This window comes from Carcharodon carcharias, chromosome 25 (genome assembly GCF_017639515.1).
Source record: "Carcharodon carcharias isolate sCarCar2 chromosome 25, sCarCar2.pri, whole genome shotgun sequence".
NCBI lineage: Eukaryota > Metazoa > Chordata > Chondrichthyes > Lamniformes > Lamnidae > Carcharodon > Carcharodon carcharias.
The window spans coordinates 10,290,284-10,313,788 of record NC_054491.1 but is presented as its reverse complement, the minus strand read 5'-3'; the positions used below and the strand labels follow the sequence as shown (position 1 = coordinate 10,313,788).

The 23,505-nt window shown below is 38.9% G+C and overlaps 1 protein-coding gene and 2 long non-coding RNA genes across 9 annotated transcripts in view; 1 reads left to right on the top strand and 2 right to left on the bottom strand.

The window, feature by feature from the left end:
- Nucleotides 1-1,904, bottom strand: part of LOC121269556 — a 65,325-nt gene extending 63,421 nt beyond the window's left edge. For all 3 annotated transcript variants that reach the window (XR_005941377.1, XR_005941376.1, XR_005941378.1), the window contains exons 1-2: nt 1,640-1,904; nt 628-749 (exon numbers count right to left, since the gene is read on the bottom strand). This is a non-coding gene — a long non-coding RNA (uncharacterized LOC121269556). The remainder of the gene's footprint in view (nt 1-627; nt 750-1,639) is intronic.
- LOC121269554 (cytotoxic and regulatory T-cell molecule) overlaps nt 1-20,081 on the top strand; it is a 47,826-nt gene extending 27,745 nt beyond the window's left edge. For 3 of the 4 annotated variants that reach the window (XM_041174235.1, XM_041174233.1, XM_041174236.1), the window contains exons 10-17: nt 650-751; nt 838-888; nt 10,989-11,093; nt 11,187-11,234; nt 15,125-15,226; nt 16,927-17,076; nt 17,514-17,603; nt 19,647-20,081. In XM_041174235.1, coding sequence (XP_041030169.1) covers nt 650-751; nt 838-888; nt 10,989-11,093; nt 11,187-11,234; nt 15,125-15,226; nt 16,927-17,076; nt 17,514-17,603; nt 19,647-19,762 — 764 coding nt within the window. In that variant the 3' untranslated portion in view covers nt 19,763-20,081. The remainder of the gene's footprint in view (nt 1-649; nt 752-837; nt 889-10,988; nt 11,094-11,186; nt 11,235-15,124; nt 15,227-16,926; nt 17,077-17,513; nt 17,604-19,646) is intronic. The other variant, XM_041174234.1, reaches the window with a different exon arrangement.
- LOC121269555 lies at nt 8,510-23,355 on the bottom strand. 2 transcript variants are annotated; one of them, XR_005941374.1, is made up of 5 exons: nt 23,283-23,314; nt 19,919-19,977; nt 15,925-16,436; nt 12,410-12,568; nt 8,510-10,081 (listed from the first exon to the last, which is right to left on the bottom strand). It is a non-coding gene; the product is annotated as an uncharacterized LOC121269555 (long non-coding RNA). The 2 variants fall into 2 exon arrangements; XR_005941375.1 differs by lacking the exons at nt 19,919-19,977; nt 23,283-23,314 and adding an exon at nt 23,338-23,355 and having other exon boundaries at nt 15,925-16,283.
- Nucleotides 23,356-23,505: the final 150 nt, after the last annotated feature.

The window sequence follows — 23,505 nt, the reverse complement described above, 5'->3', positions numbered from 1 at the left end:
CGTCAACTCTTTTCTTCTCCGCCGATGCTGCCAGACCTGCTAAGTTTTTCCAGGTAATTCAGCTTATATTTCAACTCTTTCTTGGACTCAAACTCAAGTTCTGTCGAAGGGTCATGAGGACTCGAAACGTCAACTCTTTTCTTCTCCACCGATGCTGCCAGACCTGCTGAGTTTTTCCAGGTAATTCTGTTTTTGTTTTGGATTTCCAGCATCCGCAGTTTTTTTGTTTTTATAAGATAAATTTCCAATTCATCTAGGTTTCCTGGCTGTTTAGATTAAGAGAAGAATATTGACTAGGTGAAATTGCTGATTAAAGAAAGGAAGGTTTTTTGCTTCACTTTCCTGCCAATTTTCAAACACTGCTATGGGACACTGAGCATCCATCTGAACTAAGAGGCAGTGCCTCAGATTCATATTTCATTCAAGATTAGCACTTCTAACAGTGAAGCACTCCCTTGATTCCTGCACAGGATTGTTAGGCTAGATTATGAGCTTCAACCTATAGCTTTCAGATGTAGAGGCAGGAGTACTCCTAAGTAAGCCAAGCCAATAGATAATATCAGTTTATACAAAATAAGATTAATATTTGTTAAAAGAATGCAAGATCCTTTAATTAATTTCTAATACCTGACTTTTTCTCCGCCAACAGAAAGTGAAACAGAATCCAGTCTAAACTCAATATCCAGCACAGATATACCTACAACAGAAACAGGGCAAAGCGCTTTCCAGATTACAGAAGACTCATCAACCTGTAAGTGAAAATATTTTAGTTAGAAAGAATTGCTGTGACATCTTATTGCTCTGACATTTCCTTAACCTGATTTTCTTATCTTTCAGCTCATAAAAGCAATCCCCAAAATTTGACTGAAGATACCACAGAGTCATATGGTATGTAATTATTTTAATCTCCATGTTGACCAAACATGCTATCTCAATATTTAAAAAGACAATGCATTTTGTGCAAAGGCAGCTGAATATTAATACAAATTATAAATAGTGTGCACTGTCATATTTAGCACATGGATAACAGTAAGCTTGTTTAACATCTACTTATGCATTCAACTCCACTTAAATGTGTAGCTGATATATTATTTATATAAGCAACTATTATGTTCACCTAGTTTTACTACATGTACTTGTCTGAGACTATTACTATTTTTCAAGTGCTGCAGAGCAGACAGACCAAAAGATGCTTTTATTTGGCCTAATTATTTCCTTCTGGAAAGAGTGACCTCCATGTGTTACTTTCTTCCCTTTATTTTTAAAGACAGATTTTGGTCATGCTGGATTCTTCTGCAATATAAGGACCTAGTTGTTATATCAATGAAAATGCAATGGACACTAAGGTCAATCTGATGGCACATCCATAGATGTCCATGGGCTGCCAATGCTGCCAGTTCACCTGTCATTCTGTCAATACTGTCATTCAAGGGGCCTCTCTATTATGAAGTGCAACCTGCACATCTCCCATCATCTGTACTACTCTAGTATAAAAGCCCTGTACTATCAAGGAAAACAGAACTCCAGCACTTCGGTACCTCCAAAAACATTAGCCCAAATTCTGCAGTTGTAACGACAGTGAAACTGTCAGTTCTGCAAAATTATAGGCATTTGCTGTCATTACAACTATGAAACTGACCGCAACTTCCAGAATCCTCACTTGCACGGATAAATGCAGAAATCCACAAGTTGCTGTCAGTGACTTTCTGCTCCACTGTAAGGTGTGCTTTTGACGTCCCTGCAAATAGAAATCTTCTGAAATCACCTAATTTGACAGGAACTTACACTTTCAAACAGTTAGTCTCACGATAAAACCCTTGTTGAATGATGTGAAACTCTGTTTTTAATGGCATACTAAGTTCATAATCACCGCTTAGAAACCCTCTCAGGCACTGAAAAACTAATTTTATATTCCATTATGATAAAAATATTATTTTTAAAGTTTGTTTATGATATTTTAACTTCAACCTTAATCATGTGTGTTAGTCCTAATCTTTATCTTTCACTTTTTAATCATTTTATGGACAGTGAAATAATCAGAGCTTTTTAACTTCCTGGTTTTCTGGCTGTGAGAATTCTTCAATGTGATTAGCTGCTTAGCCTGCTTGAAAGTATCAGTGTTGCCGGATGCCAGGAACCCTGATATCTGGTGCCAGAATGAAATGAACATCAGGAGGTGAAAATCTGTGCGATAGAGATTGTTAGATCTTTGTAGGCAGCTTTCTTCTAACTCTGCTGCAAGCACCACTGCTTCACTGCAAAATCTGGACCAATAAGACATGAGAATTCACAGGAAAGCAATTCTGCCCACAGAAAGTTATATTTTTTTCCACCTTCCAATTAGAAGATGTTACTCAGTAGTAATGTGTGAGGGAATATGCTATTAATGAGTTTGTCATCACTATGCAGGTTTTGCAAAGCAACTACTAAAGACAGGAATTTGAACCAGTAATAGCCTGCATCAAATCCACTACCGGTTTTCTGTTACCTTTTTCCCATTCCCACATAAGCATGGATCATGCCAAATTTAATTGAGCCAGTAGAGATGGCACTGGGAACTTCTGTGTCACTAGCCAGGAATCATTACTACGAGTGTCTCTCTCAGAAAAGCACCACTAAAAACAACATACGAACAAGGAGCTGGAGTAGGCCATTCGGCCCCTCAACCCTGCTCCACAATTTAATAAGATCATGTCTGATCTGATAATAACCTCAAATCGCCTACCCCTGATAATCGATCACCCCCTTGCACACCAAGAATCTATTCACCTCTGCCTTAAAAATATTTCAAAGATTCTGCTTTCACCACCTTTTCGGGAAGAGTTCCAAAGACTCACAACTCTCTGAGATAAAAAAAATTACCTCATCTCCGTTTTAAATGGATGACCCCTTATTGTTAAACTGTGACCCCCTAGTTCTAGATTCTCTGACAAGAGGAAACGTTCTCTCCACATCCACCCTGTCAAGGCATCTCAGGTTTCAATCTGGTTGCCTCTTACTCTTCTAAACTCCAGCAGAAACAAGCTCAGCCTGTCCAACCTTTCCTCATAAGACAATCCATCCATTCCAGGTATTAGTCTGGTAAACCTTCTCTGAACTGCTTCCCAACACATTTACATCCTTCTTTAAATAAGGTGACCAATACTGTACACAGTACTCCAGATGTGGTCTCACTAGAGCTCTGCATCACTGAAGCATAACCTCCCTACTTTTGTATTCAATTCCCCTCACAATAAATTTTAACATTCTATTAGCTTTCCTGATTACTTGCTGTAGCTGCATACTAGCCTTTTGCGATTCATGCACAGACACCCAGATCCCTCTGCATCTCAGAGCTCTGCAATCTCTCATCATTTAGATAATATGCCTCTCATTTGTTCTTCCTGCAAAAATGGACAATTTCACATTTTCTCACTTTATACTCCATTTGCCAGATCTTTGCCCACTCACTTAACCTATCTATGTCTTTTTGTAGCCCCCTTATGTCCTTTTTGCAAATTACTTTCCTACTTATCTTTGTGTCACCAGCAAATTTGGCAACTAGCCATCCCTTCATCCAAGTCATTTATATAACTTGTAAACAGATGAGATCCCAGCACTGATCCCTGTGGCACACCATGCGTTACATATTGCAACCTGAAAAAGACCCACTTATGCCTACTTTCTGCTTTCTGTTAGCCAGCCAATCTTCTATCCATGCCAATATGTTACCCCCTATACCATGAGCTTTTATTTTCTGCAATAACCTTTGATTTGGAACATTATCAAATCCTTTCTGGAGATCTAAGTACAGTACACCCACCGGTTCCCCTTTATCCACAGCACATGTTACTTCCGCAAATAACTCCAATAATTTGGTTAAACATGATTTCCCTTTCTCAAAACCATGTTGGCTCTTCCTGATTACCTTGATCCAAGTACCCTGATATAGCTTCTTTAATAATAGCTGCTAACATTTTCTCTTTGGCAGATGTTAAGCTAACTGGCCTGTAGTGTCCAACTTTCTGTCTCCCTCCCTTTCTGAATAATGGAGTTATATTTGCTATCTTCCAATCTAATGGAACCTTTCCTGAATCTTGGGGGTTTTGGAAAATTAAAACTAATGCATCAAATATCTCGCTAACCACTTCTTTTAAGACCCTAGGATGAAGTCCCTCAGGACCTGGACATTTGTCAGCTTGCAGTTCCAACAATTTACTCAGTACTAATTCTCTGGTGACTGTAATTTTCCTGAGTTTCTCCCTTCCATTTCCTGATTTATAGCTGCTTCTGTGATGTTACTTGTATCCTCTATCATGAAGACTAATGCAAAATACCTGTTCGATTCATCTGCCATTTCTTTGTTTTCTATTATCAATTCTCCAGACTCACTTTTGAGAGGTCCAATGCTCACTTTGTTAACTCATTTCTTTTAAATATCGATAGAAATTCCTACTATCTGTTTTTATTTTTCTGACTAGCTTTCTCTCTTACTTATTCTTCCCTCCTTATTAAACTTTTACTCATTCCTTGCTGTTCCTTATATTCTGTCCAACCTTCTGGCTTTCCACCTGTCTTTGCACAATTATATACTTTTTCTTTAAGTTTACCTTTAACCTTTCTAATTAACCATGGATGGTGTATCCATCCCTTGGACTTTTTCTCACTCATTGGAATGTATCTATTCTATCCATTCTGAAATATCCCCTTAAATGTTTGCCACTGCATCTCTATTGACCTATCCCTTAACCTTATTTGCCAATTCACTTTAGCCAGCTCTGCTTTCATGCCCACATAATTTCCCTTATTTAAGGTTAAAAACATAGTCTCGGACCCACTCATCTCTCCCTCAAACTAAATGTAAAATTCAAGCGTGTTATGGTCGCTGCAACCTAGGGGTGCCTTCACTATGAGATCATTAATTAATCCCATCTCGTTGCGCAATACCAGATCTGGTGTAGCCTGCTCTCCGGTTGGCTCCAGAACATGCTGTTCTAAGAAACTATCCCAGAATCATTTTATGAACTCCTCAACTAGGCTACCTTTGCCCATCTAACTTTTCCAGTCTATATGTGGATTAAAATCTCCTATGATTATCGCCGTGCCTTTCTAACAAACTCCCTTTACTTCCTTTTGTGCTCCATTCTACCATGTGGTTACTATTAGGGGGCCTGTACATGAATCGCACAAGTGGCTTCTTGCCTTTACCATTTCTCGTCTCCACCCAAACCATTTCCACATCCCGGTTTCCTTAGGTCAACCCTCTCTATTGTGCTAATACCATCATTGACTAATAAGGCCGCCCCTCCACTGTCCTTCCTAAGTGTCTTATACCCTTTAATATTCAGGTCCCAATCCATATCCTCCTGCAGCCAAGTCTCTGTAATGGCTATCAAATCGTACTTATTTATTTCGATGTGCACTCTCACGTTCATCTGTTTTGTTTCAAATGCTTCATACATTCAGATACAAAGCCTTTAGGTTTATCCTTTTTACAGACTCTAGTCTCATCTGTTGAGTTACTGTTAGATTTGTACTTTCTATCCCTTCCTGTCATGGTCTGTTTTTCATTTTCTGTAATCATACCTTTCTCTTTTGCCTTGTCTCTACTCTTTGATTTACCACATCTTTCCAAATTTGTACCCTTGCCCCCGCTACTTATTTTAAAACCCTCTCTACTTCCCTAGTTATACAGCTCGCAAGAACACCAGCCCCAGTGCATTTCAGGTGTAGACCGTCCTAACAGTACAGATCCCACTTTCCCCAATATTAGTGCCAGTGCCTCACGATCTGGAACCCACTTCCCCCACACCAGGCTTTGAGCCACGCATTCATCTCCCTAATCTGATTTGTCCTGTGCCAATCTGCACTTGGCTCAGGTAATAATCCAGAGATTATGACCTTTAAAGTTCTGTTTCTTAATTGGTACCGAGCTCCTCATATTGACTATACAAAATGTCCTTCTTTGTCCTTTCTGTCATTGGTACCAACATGGGCCATGATGACTGCGTCCTCCCCCTCCCACTACAAGTTTCTCTCTAGCCCCGAGCAGATGTCCCGAACCCTGGCACTGAGCAGGCAACACAGCCATCAGGCCTCAAGATCTTTGCTGCAGAGAACGTTGTCAATCCCTCTGGCTCTACTGTCCCCTACTGCCACTACATTCCTTGTAACTCCCCCCCGCTTGAATGGCTTCCTGTACTACGATGCCATGCAGTTAGCTCATCCACTCTGAAGCCCCCACTCTCATCCAAACAAGCTGAAAAAAACCTCAAACCTGTTGGACAATTGCAAGGGCCTCTGGGTGCCCTTACATGCCTCACTTGCAGTCACACTCTCCTGTCCCTGATCACTGACCAAGTCAGAAGACTCCATCCTAAGGGGTGTGACTGCCTCCTGGAATAAAGTGTCCAGGTTACTTTCCCCTCTTCTGATATGCCGCAGTGCCTGCAGCTCCACCTCCAGCTCAAAAACTTGGAGCTGAAGTTCCTGCAGCTGCGAACACCTACTGCAGATGTGTTTGTCCTGGATCACACCAGTAGCCAGAAACTCCTACAACCTATCACCAGCTCTGCCATCTCCAACATGTGTTAATTAATTAATTGCTAATTAATTAATTATAATTAATAAAGCTTACACTTCCCAATAGATTTTGTCACTGCCAGTAAACTTTACAATACTGATAAAACAATATAGTATTTACAATACTCATAAAACTAATAATGCCAGTTACTAGTTTACCTGTTCCTTCTGCTGCACCAAAGTGGAAATCAAATGTTGGAGGCTGAAAAAAAGAGTAGAAGAGAAAAAAAAGCACCTCCTCCCTGTCTTCACTGAACTCCCCACTCAGTACACTTTACTTCTTGCAGTAAACCTTACCTAAAGCACCTCTTTCCCCCTATGCACCAAATTCCCACTTTGAATCAAATTCCCAAATATACTCACTCAGTCTCTGCCTCATTCAGGCCGAAGTCTGCCCCCGTGACCATGCACATCTTACTGATCCTAACTGGCATATTCAGTTTAAGATTTTTCTCAAGGTAAATTCTGTTACTCGAACAGAATCAAAGACAATGGTTATATCTAAATTGAGTTGACGTTGTCCATAAATGGGTAAAACACTGCTCTGAAAATAGACCAATTTCTGTGAAAATATTCCCAAAACAGGTATTTTGATTATGTCTTTAAAATGATCCTGGTAGAAATTTTGACCATTAAACTGTATATTCATCAAACCCATTAATCCATGGAGCATTAATGAAATGTGATTCAGGGTTAAAATTGAGTAGATGAAAGGTTCATAATAGATTTAAGAGGAGGAAAGTGGCAGACTTCAGGAAATATAGAAAATAGTGAAATGGGCTGACATGTGGCAGATAAATTTAATGCAGAGAAATTATGCATTTTGGAAATGAAAATAGACGAGGCAAAATCAATGAAATGGTCCAATTTTAAAGGGAGTGCAGGAACAGAGAGATCTGTTACATCTTTGAAGGTGGTAGGGCAAGCTGATTAGGCTGTTAGAAGTATATTTTATAGATAAAGGTGTAGAGTACAAAAGCAGGAAAGTTATTGTAAACCTTTGTAAGTCACTGATTATGTCACAGCTAGTGCATATTTTATGGGCACTATGCTTAGGAAGGATGTCAAAGCCTTGGTGAAGGTGCAAAGGCAATGTACCAGAATGATGATCAGTCATAGAATATGACCTCATCCCGATTATTTTTCTCAGGCTAAGGGGCTTCCTATCAGGAGGAAACAGTGTGGAAAACTGTCCCTAGCCACAGAAACTGGGAAAAAAAATCAGAGGGTGAACCATTATGGATAAGCACATACACCGCCTGGTGTCATCTGCAAACTTCGAAATTATGCCCTATAGATCAAAAAGAGCAGTGGTCCCATGATGCCTTCCTGGGGGACAAACACTGCGTTTTCCTCCAGTCTGATATCTGTTTACTAATGCTCTCTATTTTCTGTCTCCTGGCCAATTTTGTATATTTGCTGCCATTACCTCTTTAAATTATTTTGTATTTTTTCTGTGCCATTCCTATTAGAAACAACATGTTACCAGGCTTCTATATGGTTACTCAATAACTGGCCACTAGGCGGTGCATGAGCTATCTCTGGTGGTTCCAGCCTATTTTTTTCCCTTTTTACTGTGGCTGGTGATAGTTCTCTACACTACCTCTTTTTGACTGCAAACCACTTATCATGTGAAAAATAATAAGGATGAGGCCATATCCTATGACTTGATTCCATTTCACAATTCCATAATTTTAAGACAAACAGTTCTGATAGTTTGAAATTGCATCCTCAACACTCATTAATGATAAAGTACATATGTGGATTGAATTATACTTGTAGTGGAAAGGTGACTTGAAGTGATACAGCTATCAGAGGATCGTGACTGATTCATAAACTAAACTGAAACGAGAAAATTAAGGCATCGGCCACATAGAAAGCAGACAGCTCAAGAATGGCAATGTCATTTCACCTCGTATGTAAACAAATAAAAGGAGCACAAGATTTGTTCGTGTAGAGTATTTTTCATTCAGGTCTGGATTAAAGTGCTTTTACATACAAATATTTTATTTTTAAATTACGGTTCAATTACAGGGAGCAGCACGTGGCACAGTGGTTAGCGCTGCTGCCTCACAGCTTCAGGGACCTGGGTTCGATTCTGACCTCGGGTGTCTGTCTGGGTGTGGAGATTGCACGTTCTTTCCATATCTGTGTGGGTTTCCTCCTGGTGCTCCAGTTTCTTCCCACCATCCAAAGATATGCTGGTTAGATGGATTGGCTACAAAAAATTACCCCTTAGTGCGCGTGCGAGTGTGTGCCCTGTGATGGACTGGCATCCTGTCCTGGGTGTACTCCACCTAGTGCCCTTTGCCAGTTGGGATAGGCTCCGACTCCCTGGCCCTGAATTGGATGAGGTGGTTCTGGGGAAGTGATTGAGTGAGTTAAATCAGGAACAAATTATATTCTGGGATGTAGAACAAATTAAGTGTTTTATTCGGTCATAGAATGTGGGTTTCAATGACAATATCAGCATTTATTGCCCACCCCTAATTGCCTTGGAAAATTTGGTGGTGAGCTGCCTTCTTGAACTGGGCAATCTGTGAGTTTTGTTTTGCAGCAAATTGTTACAAATGAGTGGCTTGCTAGGCCATTTTAAAGGGCAGTTAAGAGTCACATAAGAGCCACATTCCTGATAGCTAAGGTGACAGATTTCCTTCCTTCAAGTACATTAGTGAACCAGATGGATTTTAACCACAATCTAAAAGTTTCATGCTAACCATTACTGTTACTGGATTTTTATCCCAGACTTATTTACTTAACTGAATTTAAATTCCCCAACTGCAATGTTGGGATTGAACTCATGTCTGCAGTTGATTAGCCCAGGCTTCTAGGTTACTGGTCCTGTAACAAATGCACTATACTACAGCATCCCTAGAAATTCGAAAACAGTTGTGACATTTGAAATACTATTGTTATAGAATACCATCTGCCAACTGCAATAGTTACCATGCTTTTATTCCGACCTGAATGAAGTCTTCATATCTAAGCTGGGGCTCTCTTGAGCTTGCAAATGGAAAACGAATCACAGATCTGGTTATTTTTTGCATTATCTGCAACACCCCTGTTAATTAATGCCCAAATTACAATGACCTATATATAAATATAAAATTAAAGGCTCAATGAGTGATGTTACTTGTTTAATGCAGAAAAGCAGAATTCCTGCTTTTTTCCTTATAACTAATGGCCCAACAGAAATTGTACTTTTCAAAATTGTACACTCTTGTAATTTTAAGGGGCTATTACTTAGTGAGAAAAGCAGAAATTTTCTATTCTCTGTTTTTAAAAAATCTGCCATTTTTCATTAAAAGAGGAATTTATTGGTTTTGAAGTTGAAGCTTTTGGTTAAGAAAAATTGCCTATTTCTTGTGTGATAATCATATTTTGGGTTTATTTGTAACTGTTATGCAGTATTGTATGTTCAATGCACTATCTCTTCTAATGTCAGAATAATGTAATATTGATTAAATGTTCCAGTTTACAGTGTTAGGGACTGCATCTTTTCACTGTACTGGAGCTGCAGCTGAAACAAGAGGAAAAACAGTTCAATAGTATTAAATAATGATATTTGCATTTCTGCTTAACATCTCAAATCACTTACCACTTAAAATGTGGTAACTATTGTTACATAGGCACACAACGCAGCCATTCTTCATAAGGATGATTCATGAATATTAATGAATAAACTCCCAGTAAATCTGTCCTTTTCTGGGGTTGATTGAGGAATGAATGCTGGGAAAACTCTGCTTTGCTTTGCTTTGCTTTGAATAGGCCAATGAGATCTTAACATTCACCTGAACTTTCAGAAAGGGTAGTTAGTTACCTCGTTAAAAGTACAGTAGTTCCAACAACGCAGCATTCCCTCAGCATTGCACTAAAGTATCATTCTAAATTTAGGCAAGAAAGGCTTGTATTCATATAGCACCATATATATCTTTAAGACTTCTCAAAGTATTCCACGGCCAATTGTTTACTTCTAGAAATATTGTTGTTGTCATGTAGACAATATGCAGCTAATTTGTGCCAAGCAAGATCCCACAAACAAAATGAAATGAATGGCAAATAATCTGCTTTAAACTATGTTGGCTGAGGGATTAATGTTAGTCAGGGTACCAGAAGACCCAGATCTTCTTTGCAAAGGTCCAATAGGCCCTCTTAAGTCCATCTGAACAAACTTTGGTTTTGGTTTAACATCTACAAGATGGTATATTTGACAACACAGAACTCCGTCAGTAAAACACATTTCACATATTGTGAGGTGAAAGCTGGTATTAGGTATGAACCCACAACTTTTAATGCCCGAGTGAAGGTGCTAAAAATTGACCAAAACTAACATTTATTTAAGTTCATTACAGGAAGAAATTATTTGTTTATGAACATCATTTGCCACTTCTTTTTGGGTTGAACTCTGATTTTTTTTTTCCCACCAGTAGTAACTGAGACAGAATCGAGTCTAAGCCCAACACCCAGCATGGAGTTACCTATCACAGAGATTCAACAAAACACCTCCCAGAATAAAGCAGACTCATTCACCTGTAAGTTAGCTGTTTATTAAACAAAAATATTTTATTTTTAAAAGTATAATTATTATGGCCATGATATTTTAACTCAATTTTTGAATTTTTCAGCAAGTTACAGCAATCCCCACAATTCAACTGAAAACACAGGGACAAACGGTATGTTGATAAAAATATATTTCCTGAATATTCATAAATGTGAATGATAAGCAACACAGGTCACTACCTTACATATACTTTTACATTCTGAACAATAGGAGTAACCAATCAATTCAGAGGGATGAGAACGATGTGTTTATATGGATTATGTCTACCTCTCTAAATCTCAATATTATTCCTAATATACCTCCCAAGTTTCTGCTCTTCTCTATTTCATAGAAAAATACATTGCAGAAGGAGGCCGTTTAGCCCACTGATTTTATGCCAGCTCTTTCAAAGAGCAATCTAGTTAGTCCCACTGCTCTTTCTCCATATCTCTGTTTTATTATCGTTCAAGTATATGTTCAATTCCCTTTAGAAGTCTATTGTTGAATATTTATCTGCCACCTTATCAGGCAGTGCATTTCAAATCATAACCATTCATTCTGCTAAAAATAAAATCCTCTTTCACCTGTTCTTTTTTTCGTCAATCATCTTAAGTCTGTTCCCCTAGTTATTGACTCTTCAGTCACTGGAAATAGTTTATCCTTATTTACTCTACCTAAACCCTTCATGCTTGTAAGCACATTCAGCCTTCTCTGCTCTCAGGAAAACCCCAGCTGTCAAAGTAAATCTTCATCCCTGGAACCATCCTAGTAAATCTCTTTTATACCCTCTCCAAAGCACTCACAATCTTCCTAATGTGTGGTACCCAGAATTGGATACAAAATTCCATCTGGGACATGGCTGACTGAGGTACTAAATGAGAACTTTGCATCAGTGTTTACCCAGGAAGAGGGCTTTGACAAGGCTACAGTAAATGGGGAGATTGTGAGAATGGTGGATTAGATAAAAATAAACAGAGAATGTATTAGAGAGGCTGGTAATACTTAAAATGGGTAAGTCACCTGGTCTGGATAGGATGTGTACTATGTTGCTAAGGAAGGTCAGGGTACAAATTGCAGAGGTGCTGACTGCAATCTTCCAATCCTCCTTGGGTACAAGCATCATGCCAGAAGACTGGGAATTGTAAATTTTACACCTTTGTTTAAAAAAGTGGAGAAGGCTAAACCTGGCAACAACAGATCAATCAGTTTAATTATTGAGATGAGGATGCTTTTAGAAACAATAATCCAAGAGAAAATTAACAGCCACGTGGGTAAGCATAAGCTAATAAAGGAGACTGAAATATGTACCTGTTATATATATATATTATTCTTGAGATTCCAGAGTTTTCCCAATCTCCTTCCAGAGATTTAATAGAAAATCAGCATGCAAGCTGCCTCCTCCAAATCTGCAGGGCAGTGGCTAAATGCTCGTGTCCAGTCTCTTCCTCAACCGGCTGGATTCTTCTACTGAGAGTGTAAACAAATTCAACTATTTGAATGCTTTCCTGGCCGATCTTCCATTCCCCATTCTGCTGCTTCTATCTTATCTCACACTAAGACCCACACACCCATCACCCCTGTCATGAATGAGCTACGATGGTTACCTTCCCCATTCCTGCACCCCCACCAAACACCACAAATTTAAAATGTTAATCTTAGTGCTTATAACCCATGATGGCTTTGTACCACACCACCCCCTGCCCCCCAACCCTACTTCCAAATCTCTGTTTCACCAACTAGACTTTTGTGCATTCCTCCCTCTTTCACCCCCAACACTGACACAGCTTCAACCATCTAGACCATGTGGAAATCCCTTCCTTAATTCCCACTTCTCTAGTTTCTTTCAAGGTTCCCTTCAAAACCCACTTCTTTCACCAACCTCCCCCTAATCTCTTTGGTCAGGATTTCCCGGTCGGCGAGCGGGGGACCGGACCCAATAACCAAAACGTAAAGTAACGCGGGATGAAGTCAGGTGGAACTCCTGACGTCACCCCGCCTCATTTCAACTTTCAGGTTGGCGGGGGCTCAGCTAAATCAGGCCCGCCAACATGTCAATGGCCTATTGAGGCCATTGACAGAGTAATTAATGTAATTAGTGGACCTGCCTGTCCAACCTTAAGGTTGGTGGGCTGGCCGGGAGTCCTGGAGGGCATTGGATAAAGCATGAAACCTCATCCACTGGCGGGATGATGTTTCATGTATGTTTACAAATTTTTAATAAAAGTGAAACTGAAAGTGATGGCCATGTCCCAACTCATGTGACAGTGTCACATGAGGGGACATGTCAGGGAAATTTTTTCTTTCTGTTTTTAACATTTTTTAATATGTAGTCATTCTCCCTGAGGCAGCACTTAGCCTCAGGTAGGTGAATGCGCTCTTTCGGAGGCGTGCGCAAAAGAGCGCACTCTTGGCTCAGGGAAACCACCCCCCTCCCTGCCCAGACAAGGATCGCATAGCGCTTCCTTGCGGACGTCACGCTGGGCGGGCCTTAATTGGCCTGCCCATGTAAAATGGCGGTGCACCCCCGATCGATGGCGCCAATCGGAGGTACACCTCCATGTGCCAGCTCATGAGGTTCCCCCCGCAACGGGAGGAAAATTCTGCCCTTTGTTTCTGCGTCCATTTTCATCTGAGTACACCTCTGAAATGCTTTTGAATAAATATGCAAGTTGTTGTGGTACTACATCTACTGGACTGACATTGGTAGCTTTTCCGCAATGATATTACTGTTGTTCTTTGAGGAGCTGATATTACCTTTCAGAAATTAGGACCTGTGGTCTTTGGGGATATATCAATATTTTCATGGGATACTACATACGGAAAAGTTTGAAAACCATTACATTACATAGAGTTTATTTGCATTTGCTTTTGAATATATAAATTCTTCAAACAATATCAAATAAAATATTTAAGAAAGTTGCAGTTAATAGTATTAAGGGACTGACCACTTTCGGAAAACTCTTCAACTTTAAATGCTGAATGCAATTTACTCATAGTTAACTGGTCACCACCAGGAAATCCGAATGATAGGTCACAGTTGTAATACTCTTGTATAAATGATCAGCACGTATCACATAGCAAACAAACCTCATTGATATTGCCTGACAATCCCATGTAACACATTAAGGACTAGGGATAAAATTGGTCATGGGTGATAGCGAGTAGACCCTGATTTTATTGAAGTTAATGGGAAATAAAATTGGACTGGTTGTAAAGCACATTAAAGTTTACTCCTCAACCTTGAATTTTTTTCATTCAAAATATCTATTGCTTAAATAGAAACTGTGCAAAAAATGTCTCCTGTGCTGTTTTATGAAAATGCTCAATTCCAGCTAGTGGATAATCAACAAAAATGAGATGCAAAAATTACTTTAAATTAACTGGCATAGACTGTAACTACAAACACATAGGGCAGAATTTCCCCATTTGTCGGGCAGGCAGGCCTGACCCAATCGCGGGCGGGTGCAGAGCCAATCGCCACAATGTCACATGAGTTGGGACATGTTCATAATTTCCAGAACAACTTTATTACAATTTTTAAAACCCTACATGAAACCTCGTCCCGCCAGTGGATGAGGTTTCACGTTTTTTCTAGTTGCCGCTGGGGCTTCTGGCCAACCCGCCAACCTTAAGGTTGGACAGGCAGGTCCTTTAATTGGTTAATTGATCCTGTCAATGGCCTCAAGTGGCCACTGACAGGTGCTGCGGGCCTGCCTTCCTGAAAATTTAAATGGGGCAGGGTGACATCAGGGGTTCCGCCCAATGTCATCACGTGTCATTTTATGTGTCGGCGAGCGGGCCCCGCCCCCCGCCCATATAAAATTAAACTCTTTGCATCTTATGAAAACAATTCCGTGGGGTGACAAGAGTTTAACCTTGTATGCCACATCATCATTCAGCATAACATGAACATTCTTTCCTTAGAACAACACCTTTATATTTATTCTAAGTCTCTATTAATCAAAAATTATTTTACTTGGTTCTGTGCAATAATGAAAATACAATTTTGCATTTATTTTTCAGAAGAGACCATAAACTCTACAACGGTCTGGGGTGTAACAAACAATTCATCATTGGAACAAGAGAATCCAATTTCCACAGCAAAATGTGAAGACAATCAAACCAGTAAGTCAGTCTGAAAACTACTTTTTATATTATTATAAAATCCACAGTCATAGGTGTGAAATAGGCAAAAATACGCTTGAATAAAAGATTAAAATCAAGAAAGAACTATTAATTGTAATGAGTAATACCTCAGAACGGCTTAACATCTCTAACAGCAGATACGAGTTCCATTTCAGAGAGAATTTAACATGCTCAAGTAACATTGAATGTGGTACTTGTCCTGGTAGATGGCATTAAAAATGCAATAGTGTATCCGCAGTCAGATTTACAGCCAGTCCATGCTTGATTAATTCACAGATTTTCTTTTCCATTAATTTCAATAAAATCAGGGTATAAGACATGCCTTCTACTCGCTATCACCCATGGTCAATTTTATCCCAAGTCCGTCATTACTACCCTGAATGGATGAGTTTCAGCACTGCCCACACAGGCTGCTAAGCCAAGCCTTGACAAGAGTCACAAGTTCACTGGATAAATTTGGGCAGGGAAAGCCTTTCAGTACACTGTAACTTATCCATCAGAACTAATCTTCTCATAATAGTATTCAACTCTAGCTTAAGCTGCTTTTCTATTGGGTTTAATGAGGTGCTAAAAACACCAGCCCCAACATGCATGTCTGACTCAACTAGATGTCAACAATCACGAATCTACCCCAATGAATGCAATATAAAAGCAGCTTTTTATTTTGTCTCACCTACCTTATCTAGAATTTCATTTCGTATGTTGATCACAATTTATATGAACAAAAATGTGTTGCCTTTCACAATGGAGAACTTCCTCTTGAGGAATCAAAGATAGAAAACTGGTGGGAGTCTTGTCCAGCATTAATAAATATCATATTCTGTCACCAATATTTTTAGTATTAATGGAATTAACAAAGAAGTTTACAGCACAGAGGATATTGATCACTCGTTATGTGCCCTAGCACTAATTTCAATGCTGAATATTGGTGCTGTGCTGTAACAGTTGGAAAAAGCAATTACACCTGTTTTGCATCTAAGCCAAGTACAATTTCATCTCCACCTTGTCTGTCCCTCCTAGATGGAAAGCAGTAGTCCTATGAGAGTGATAAAAAGAATTAATACAGATCTTACAGAAGGAATATATAAATATATATGAAATATATAAAAATATAGAAAATGCTGGAAAATACAGGCCTGTTAGCACTGGTAAAACACAGGTTACTGCTTCAGGAAAGCCTCCATTGGAGCTGAAAACCGAAAGTTAAGGAATTTCCTAGCAGAGTTTGAAAAGACAGGTGAATGATGATAGGCCAGCAGTGTATGCCTGTTTTTTCTTCAGTATTTGTATATTTTTTCGATCTACACAATGCAAGAACATGTTCATAACTATTTGGCGAATTAATCAAGCATGGTTCTAAACAAAATCAAAATATGCAAATAAAATCTGAAGTAAAATTTTAAAGTATATTAATCAATCCAACAAATATGTTTTTTGGAAATGTAAAATCTGAATTTTTAAAAAATAATTTCATACAGCCCTAGAAGTGGTACCCAAATGCAAGTACACTGCATTTACGCTCGTGGAGGGATATACTGTATATATAAAAGAGAACTCAACGTTGGATTATTGGATTATTTACTGCAATTGACTGTATTATAATGACTAGGCACAAAAGGATTCTTCTATGTTTTCTAATCGCAGGCAGTCATTATTAACTGTGTTTCTATCCTTTGCAGTGAAAAATCATGAAAAACCACAGAAATTACAAATGAAACAGAGTAGTGCCCTATTACTGATACTCGTAGCTTTCCTGATCTGTGCCCTTCTTATTGTGTTCCAAATGTTCGTGCTAAAAATAAGGAAGGAGCATTTGAAGTGGAGAAAACGTGAGTCTACTTTTAATACAATTCTTAACTTTGAAAATTTCCAGCTATACTCCATCACCACAATAAATCCTGCCTTCTTTGCTGAAAAACCTGTAGTTGCCCTCCAATGACTCACCCTGGTGCCCATTATATAGGTGTGAGCTTTGACAGCGAGAGTTGGCAGGCTATCAAACTGTTTGACTATGACAGCCAAAGCTCAATACAATCGATATGAGTAGATTATTTCCATTCCCTGTACTGCCAATGCACAATCTTATTCAAATGGCTGAGATTCGCCACGACTGCAGCTTTGCTCCCACCTCTGCTTTTTGTAAGTGTGGCCCCCCCACTCAGACCACAGGATAGGTTAGTTTACTCTATAGGGATTAATGCATGGTAGAATAAAAGGAATCTTGAAGAATTTGTCATTGCTTATAATTTGCTTTCACTCATTTCAGAAAAAGATGACTCTGATTTAACAGTGGAAAGTAACAGATCAAACAGATCAAGTAATGAAGAAAATGTTCGACCTGAAAACAATAATCGAGGTAAGATAGGGAAGATTATCTCCTGAGCACGTTAGTGGAATTTCAAATCTAACATAATATAGGACTTATTCTAATGAAAACTATGAACTGACTCTCCTGTTCCAAAAGATCAATTCTGCTTTGAAGCATTATTCTTTGATATTCATCAAAAAAATAGTATTAAAAAAGAAATGAGCTTTATTAAATTCACACTTAACATTTTCCTAATTGCTGAAATATGAGAAAAACCAAGGCCCACAGCATGAAACATCACCAAGGTTGAAAGAAGTTATAATGTAAAGACACAACAAAGCAAGGATCAGTGTCTTAGAGATGACAAACTTGGATTTCAGTGGCCGAAGAAAGGAATGGGCCTGATTTTTTGTAAACTTAATACTGGTATGATAGATAATAAAGGAGAAAGAGAGGGACAGGAGATGCGAGAGGGGAGGGACAGGTTGGAAAGTACTGATAAGAGGGTGATTGCCTCTCAGATGACTAGCTTTTCATCTTCAAAGGGTTTAGAGAGACTTGATGCAGTCCATATGTTATATACAACATTAAGGTTAGAATATCCCTTTATGGGTGCAAAAATTAATTTCCATAAATTTCTAACTCTGAAAGATTTTAACTTTAATGTTATCCAATAAGATTAAAATAAATCAGTTTTCAAAATTGTTAGGCAGTGAATGTTGTAAATGTAAATGATGTTGGTGCTTCCATATTTAGGGTACTTACATCTAATAGCCAATTTCAGAAGAGCTACTTATCATCTATACAAATTATTTTTGCAAGAGTAATCATAATGCTGGTATACTTATGGCATAATTGAACTGGTTACAATAGTCAGTGTTCTTCACAAAACAATTATTCATCTGTTCATAATCTATTACTTAAATACAGCAGTTCTTTTCAACTTGCAGAAATTGTCCTTGCTGTTTTTCCAAAAACAATGTTCTGTTTACAATTATCTTTACTAATGACACTGAAGCACTAGTGAAAATTCAACACCTCTTTCCCCAAGTTCTATAAATGATAGAACTTCAGATCACTTTTTTTCACAACAACGCACCTCAATTTGAATTTTCTAAACTATTGATTACCATCCTCTTTGCCTGTTCAGAACTGAACAGTAATTCAATGAAGCTTAATGATAGCTGTTTGGTAGTACAGAACTTGAGTATTGCTGAAAAAAAGAAACATGTTGAAGCCTTTTGTCTTGCACTCATCAGGACACTTTACAAGAATACCAATATAAGGGGAAAATGACAATTTTTAATGTATGTGAAGAGAGTGCTGATTTGTTGGCAAGTGGACTCTGATTGGTAGAGGCTTTGCTATGGAGAATGCACCACTGATGGTGACTGACAGTTAACTGCCATGCATTGTTTGAAATTTAAAGCAGGCAGCTTTACCCTAATTGGTCAAGGAATTGTCCTGAGGAATGAGTCAGCGAATGGCTGTCACTTATTTTGTTTAGCTGAAACAGGTGCCATGTGTGTACATGTTCTTTCTGTCTGCAAAGAACAGGGCCCTGTGTATTAATATATGTAGCTTCCAGAGTCCACTTACCAACCAATCAGCGCTCTCTTCACATACAGTATAAATTGTTGTTTTCCCTTTATTTTTGCGAAATGGCCTGATGAGTGCAAGATGAAAAGCTTCGACATGTCTCTTTTTTCAGCAATACTGTCTGTGAAACATGCCAGCATTGTTGTTATAAACTAGTTTTTTTTTTGCTGGAGACAGCATCTTGAGCTGCTGTGTAACACTCAGGTGATTACAAATCAGCCACTGGTAGTGATAGTGATGGGACCAAGATCAGATAATGAGTTCAAATTATCATAAGAACAGAAAATGAATGCTTGTAGGCCAAATGAAAGTTTTGCCTAAGTTTAACAGTACTAATATTCTCAATAAGTTTCATAAAAGCACTGCATTAAATTTGATAAATTGTAATTTGCTTGATAAGAGCGATGAGTGCTAAAATTATTACTGTTAAATGCGAGTTAAGTTTTGAAAATTTGAAGTTAAAACTATTTCTATGTTTTTGCTTCTGTACAGATCCCAATTTTGGTACACCTTACACCATTCACATACATTCAGAGGAACAAATGAAGCAATATACTAACTTCACTGAAGATCAAATAAATACATTGGACAAGGAGAGCACAGTATAAGTTACTGCTATCACAACAACTTATATTTGCATTAGATTTTAATGCAAAACGTGTTTCTATTTTGGAATTCTTTAAAGCATTTTTGCAAATAGTTGCCTTTGTTGCACTTATTTCAAAGTATATGTTGGAGAAAATTATAATTTATGAAAAAGATACTGCAACAGTTGACTAAATGTGAATCAGAAATGCATCTTCTTTAAAGTTTTGTTTCCAAACTGTAAAATGTAAATGTTTTAAGTGTTTTTATTGTATGTAACAATTGCACTTATATTTATTGCTATTTGCACATTAAATACAAGTTTTTATACTTTTTAGAAAACATTTTGATTTTTTTTTTGTCCTCATTTCAGTATTTGATGTAAGTGCTGGGAAATGTAACATTTACTTGGTTCTTTACCGGGTAATTCGTTGGACTCCGGCAATGGTCTTGTTGATGGGACTATGAGTGGGAGAGCAAAATCACTACACCGAGTTTATGCTAGCACCTTCCCCTTCTAGTTCACCTTTCACTGCATTTTAATTAATGCTTCCTACATCTCTCACCTCCAAATTGTCACTCTCATCACTTCCAGCATCCTACCTAACAAAGCACTATCATGGTTTGCCTCCTTCTTTCTCCTCCTCATTGCTTTCTGATCTTTCAAGTTCTTCCTATCCTTCATTGGTATTCATTTCCTCTACCTTTTAGACAGTTTCTACCTCACTGCTGGGATTAATGGATGGGAGCAGGATACTTTGCCTCAGCACTTCTGCTGATGAAAGGAACTCCTGTATCTGAGATGATGGCTCTTCTTCTTGCAAGAATTCACACTCTCAGCTGACAGAAGTGAGAAACTCTTCCATTAGCAGCAGCCATAACAGGAGAGTGGCAGGACCGATGCATGAAGAGTCAGTCTATTGGAAGCAACAGTACCCAGGTGCTAAAGAGAGAAAATCTACCACAAGGCCTGCTTCTTTTGTAAAAGTAAAAGCATATGCACATCATGGCCTACAAATTAGGTTGCACCAATTTCTGGGTATATAGGGCACAGGTAATGATCCTTGCACATGAATAGTGAGATAAAAGAAGCTATCAATATTGGGCCTCAGGCTGAATGGACTCCTTTTATTATGCAATTTTTATTGAGCTGGTGACCTGCAGAGAGAAACAGGCAGCTTGCATGATTGGACATTGGGCCAATGATGTTGCAGTGGCCCTCAGATATGTGAAGAAGTGGGTGACTGGGAAAAGGAAATATTGCGTTGGGAGAATCACGTGGAACACTTGTCCTTCTCTCAACTCTCACGTCACCTATGACTCACTGGTAGCACTTCACCTCTCAGAAGGTGATAGGCTCAAATCCCTAGAGACTTATGTACAAAATTTAGATTGACACTGTAGTGCGGTATTGAGGTGGTGTTGGAGCTGCTGTCTTTCAGATGGGACATCAAGCTGACACTCTGTCTAATCTCTAGGATAAATGGAAAATACTGTGCTGTATATCACATGAAAATTAAAAGAGGCTTTGAAACACAAGGTGATTAAGATGCTAAAAAGACAGCTGTGTGTTAATGAGCAAAGCAGTTAAATGGTGTTGAGGTATAGATCAGTCATGAAGTAAATGAATTTTGGGCTGAATGACATCCTAGGTTCCTTACAGACTGTAAATAATATGTAATTGTTTCATATAGCTTGGCAATTAAAAAACACCTCAAACCCACACATGTTGGAAAGCCTTTGATTCCTTGTTAGCTATGATCAACAGGAAATTTAAAAACAGAGAGAAGAACAAGAAGTTTTATCAGGTTTCTAAAGAGAAAACTGCAAGGTCTTTCATTGAAACTAAGATAGAATTGCTGGGAGACCGTTAAGCACCATCTTGCATTGCATAGTCTTTATTTTATGTTATTACATTAAAATATGGTGTACTGATTAAATTAACTGAGTTTGATCATAACTGTAATTCTATACGTTCAACTCTCAAGAATTAAAGCAACAGATCTGTTCATTCCTGGTTTCCTCTCATCAAGTGATTAATATACTTGATCCACCTTCCAAGGTTCAAGAAGCACAAATTCAAAAAAAATCAATGTACGGTTCAAGCAATAAAATGGGTGTTATTTTTAGGTTTCTGAGTTACACTATTTTACAAGCAAATAAAGGACAATGAGGATCATGTTGCATAAAAGAAGGATGTCAGGGTACTTATGGGAGTGATTGCTATCACCAAACTCAAATTTTTGACAATGAGGAAAGGCAAGAAAAATTCTTAGATTTTTCAGCTTAAAGAGGATGTGAATGTGATCTTATAGAAGTACATAAATACTAAGTAGAATAGAAAGAAATAACAGTATATGTAGACATTGAATGAGAACTGCATTGGGTTGAACTGTGGTCTGCACCATCTTTGAGGAGCTTGTACCATTCAAAGTAAAGACTCAATCGCAAACTGTAGGTACCTGGGGGAGGGAGATCCAGATGGAACTGTATTCCTGTCTTAAATCAGCACATTTTTGGAAATAAAAGAATTTGTTAGAAGCAAAGAAAGAGAAATATATTAAAAACAAAATTATGGTAGAGATTTATGCTGGAGCATTCCAGCTGCTTAATGGCATTTGCAAATTCATTTTTTCATTACAGTAAGAGGCAAGTAACAGCTGCCCTTCTCAGAATTTAAGACGAATGTAAGCGTTTTAGTTCTCACAGCCCGATGGGATGAAGGGCCATCCACAATGTCAATTCGCTGACTGGTCTAGATGGTAGGGGGGGGGGGTGGGGTGCCAGCATCCACTGCATTTTTTCTGTGCTGACGTTCTATTCTATGTATTCTGTTCTCCACGTTAAAACAAAGGATCCATCTGTAGTTGCTAGTGGACTTAGAATAGCTTTGACGCTGGAGTGGACCTTGGGCTTCATATGCTAATCACATTTCACAGGCTCTGAAACTGCAACCCAAAAATAATCTCGAGCATTCATCCCTGTTAATGACATTATGCACCCAGGACGAATGCCATCACCTTGAAGAGCGGTCCAGCTCTACCTTATTGTGGCTTGGACGTTGTCCCAGCTCCAAGCAGACCTGAGGCACATTTTTTTTTAAAAAAAAAAAAATTTTTTTTTAAATAAAGTGGTGCAACAAGCAAATGCAAAGTGATGTAGATCACAGAAGGAGAAAACCAGCATGATTTCAACTGAGAACGAAGAGAAGAAATTAAAACTGCACAGATGGAGCTGGGGAAGTTTCGAATCATGAATGTCCAACCATTGTTCAGACTCAGATGAAAACCTAACCTGGCAAACGTGTTCACTGTTGGAGGTTTGGGTGAAGAATGATTCCAATTTTAAAATGAGATAATGAGGTGTTTTTTTTTGGGAGGGGGGGGAGGGGGAAGGTGGGGGGAGGGGGCGGTAAGTGCGTCAAATTTATAGGCGAAGAAATCTTTCAGTTTGTTTTAAAAGACTTACAACAACAACAACAACAACACCTTCCTCCCCACCCCCCACCACCTTGCAAGCGGAAGCCATTCAATGGACGGTAACCTAGAAACGTCGAAGCTCTTTCCAGATTGTTCTACCGAAGGGTTTAAAAACTCACCTCCTTCCGGAAATTGGGGGGGGGGGGGGTGTGAGTGTGTGTGTGTGTGTGTGCGGGGGGTGGAGAGGGGGCGGGGCAGAGGGTGGAGGGTGGGGGGGGGGGGCGGGGAAAAGACCGGCGGCTCCTTCCTATTGGTCACCTGGGCGCCCCTGAGGAGCGCAGAGGAGA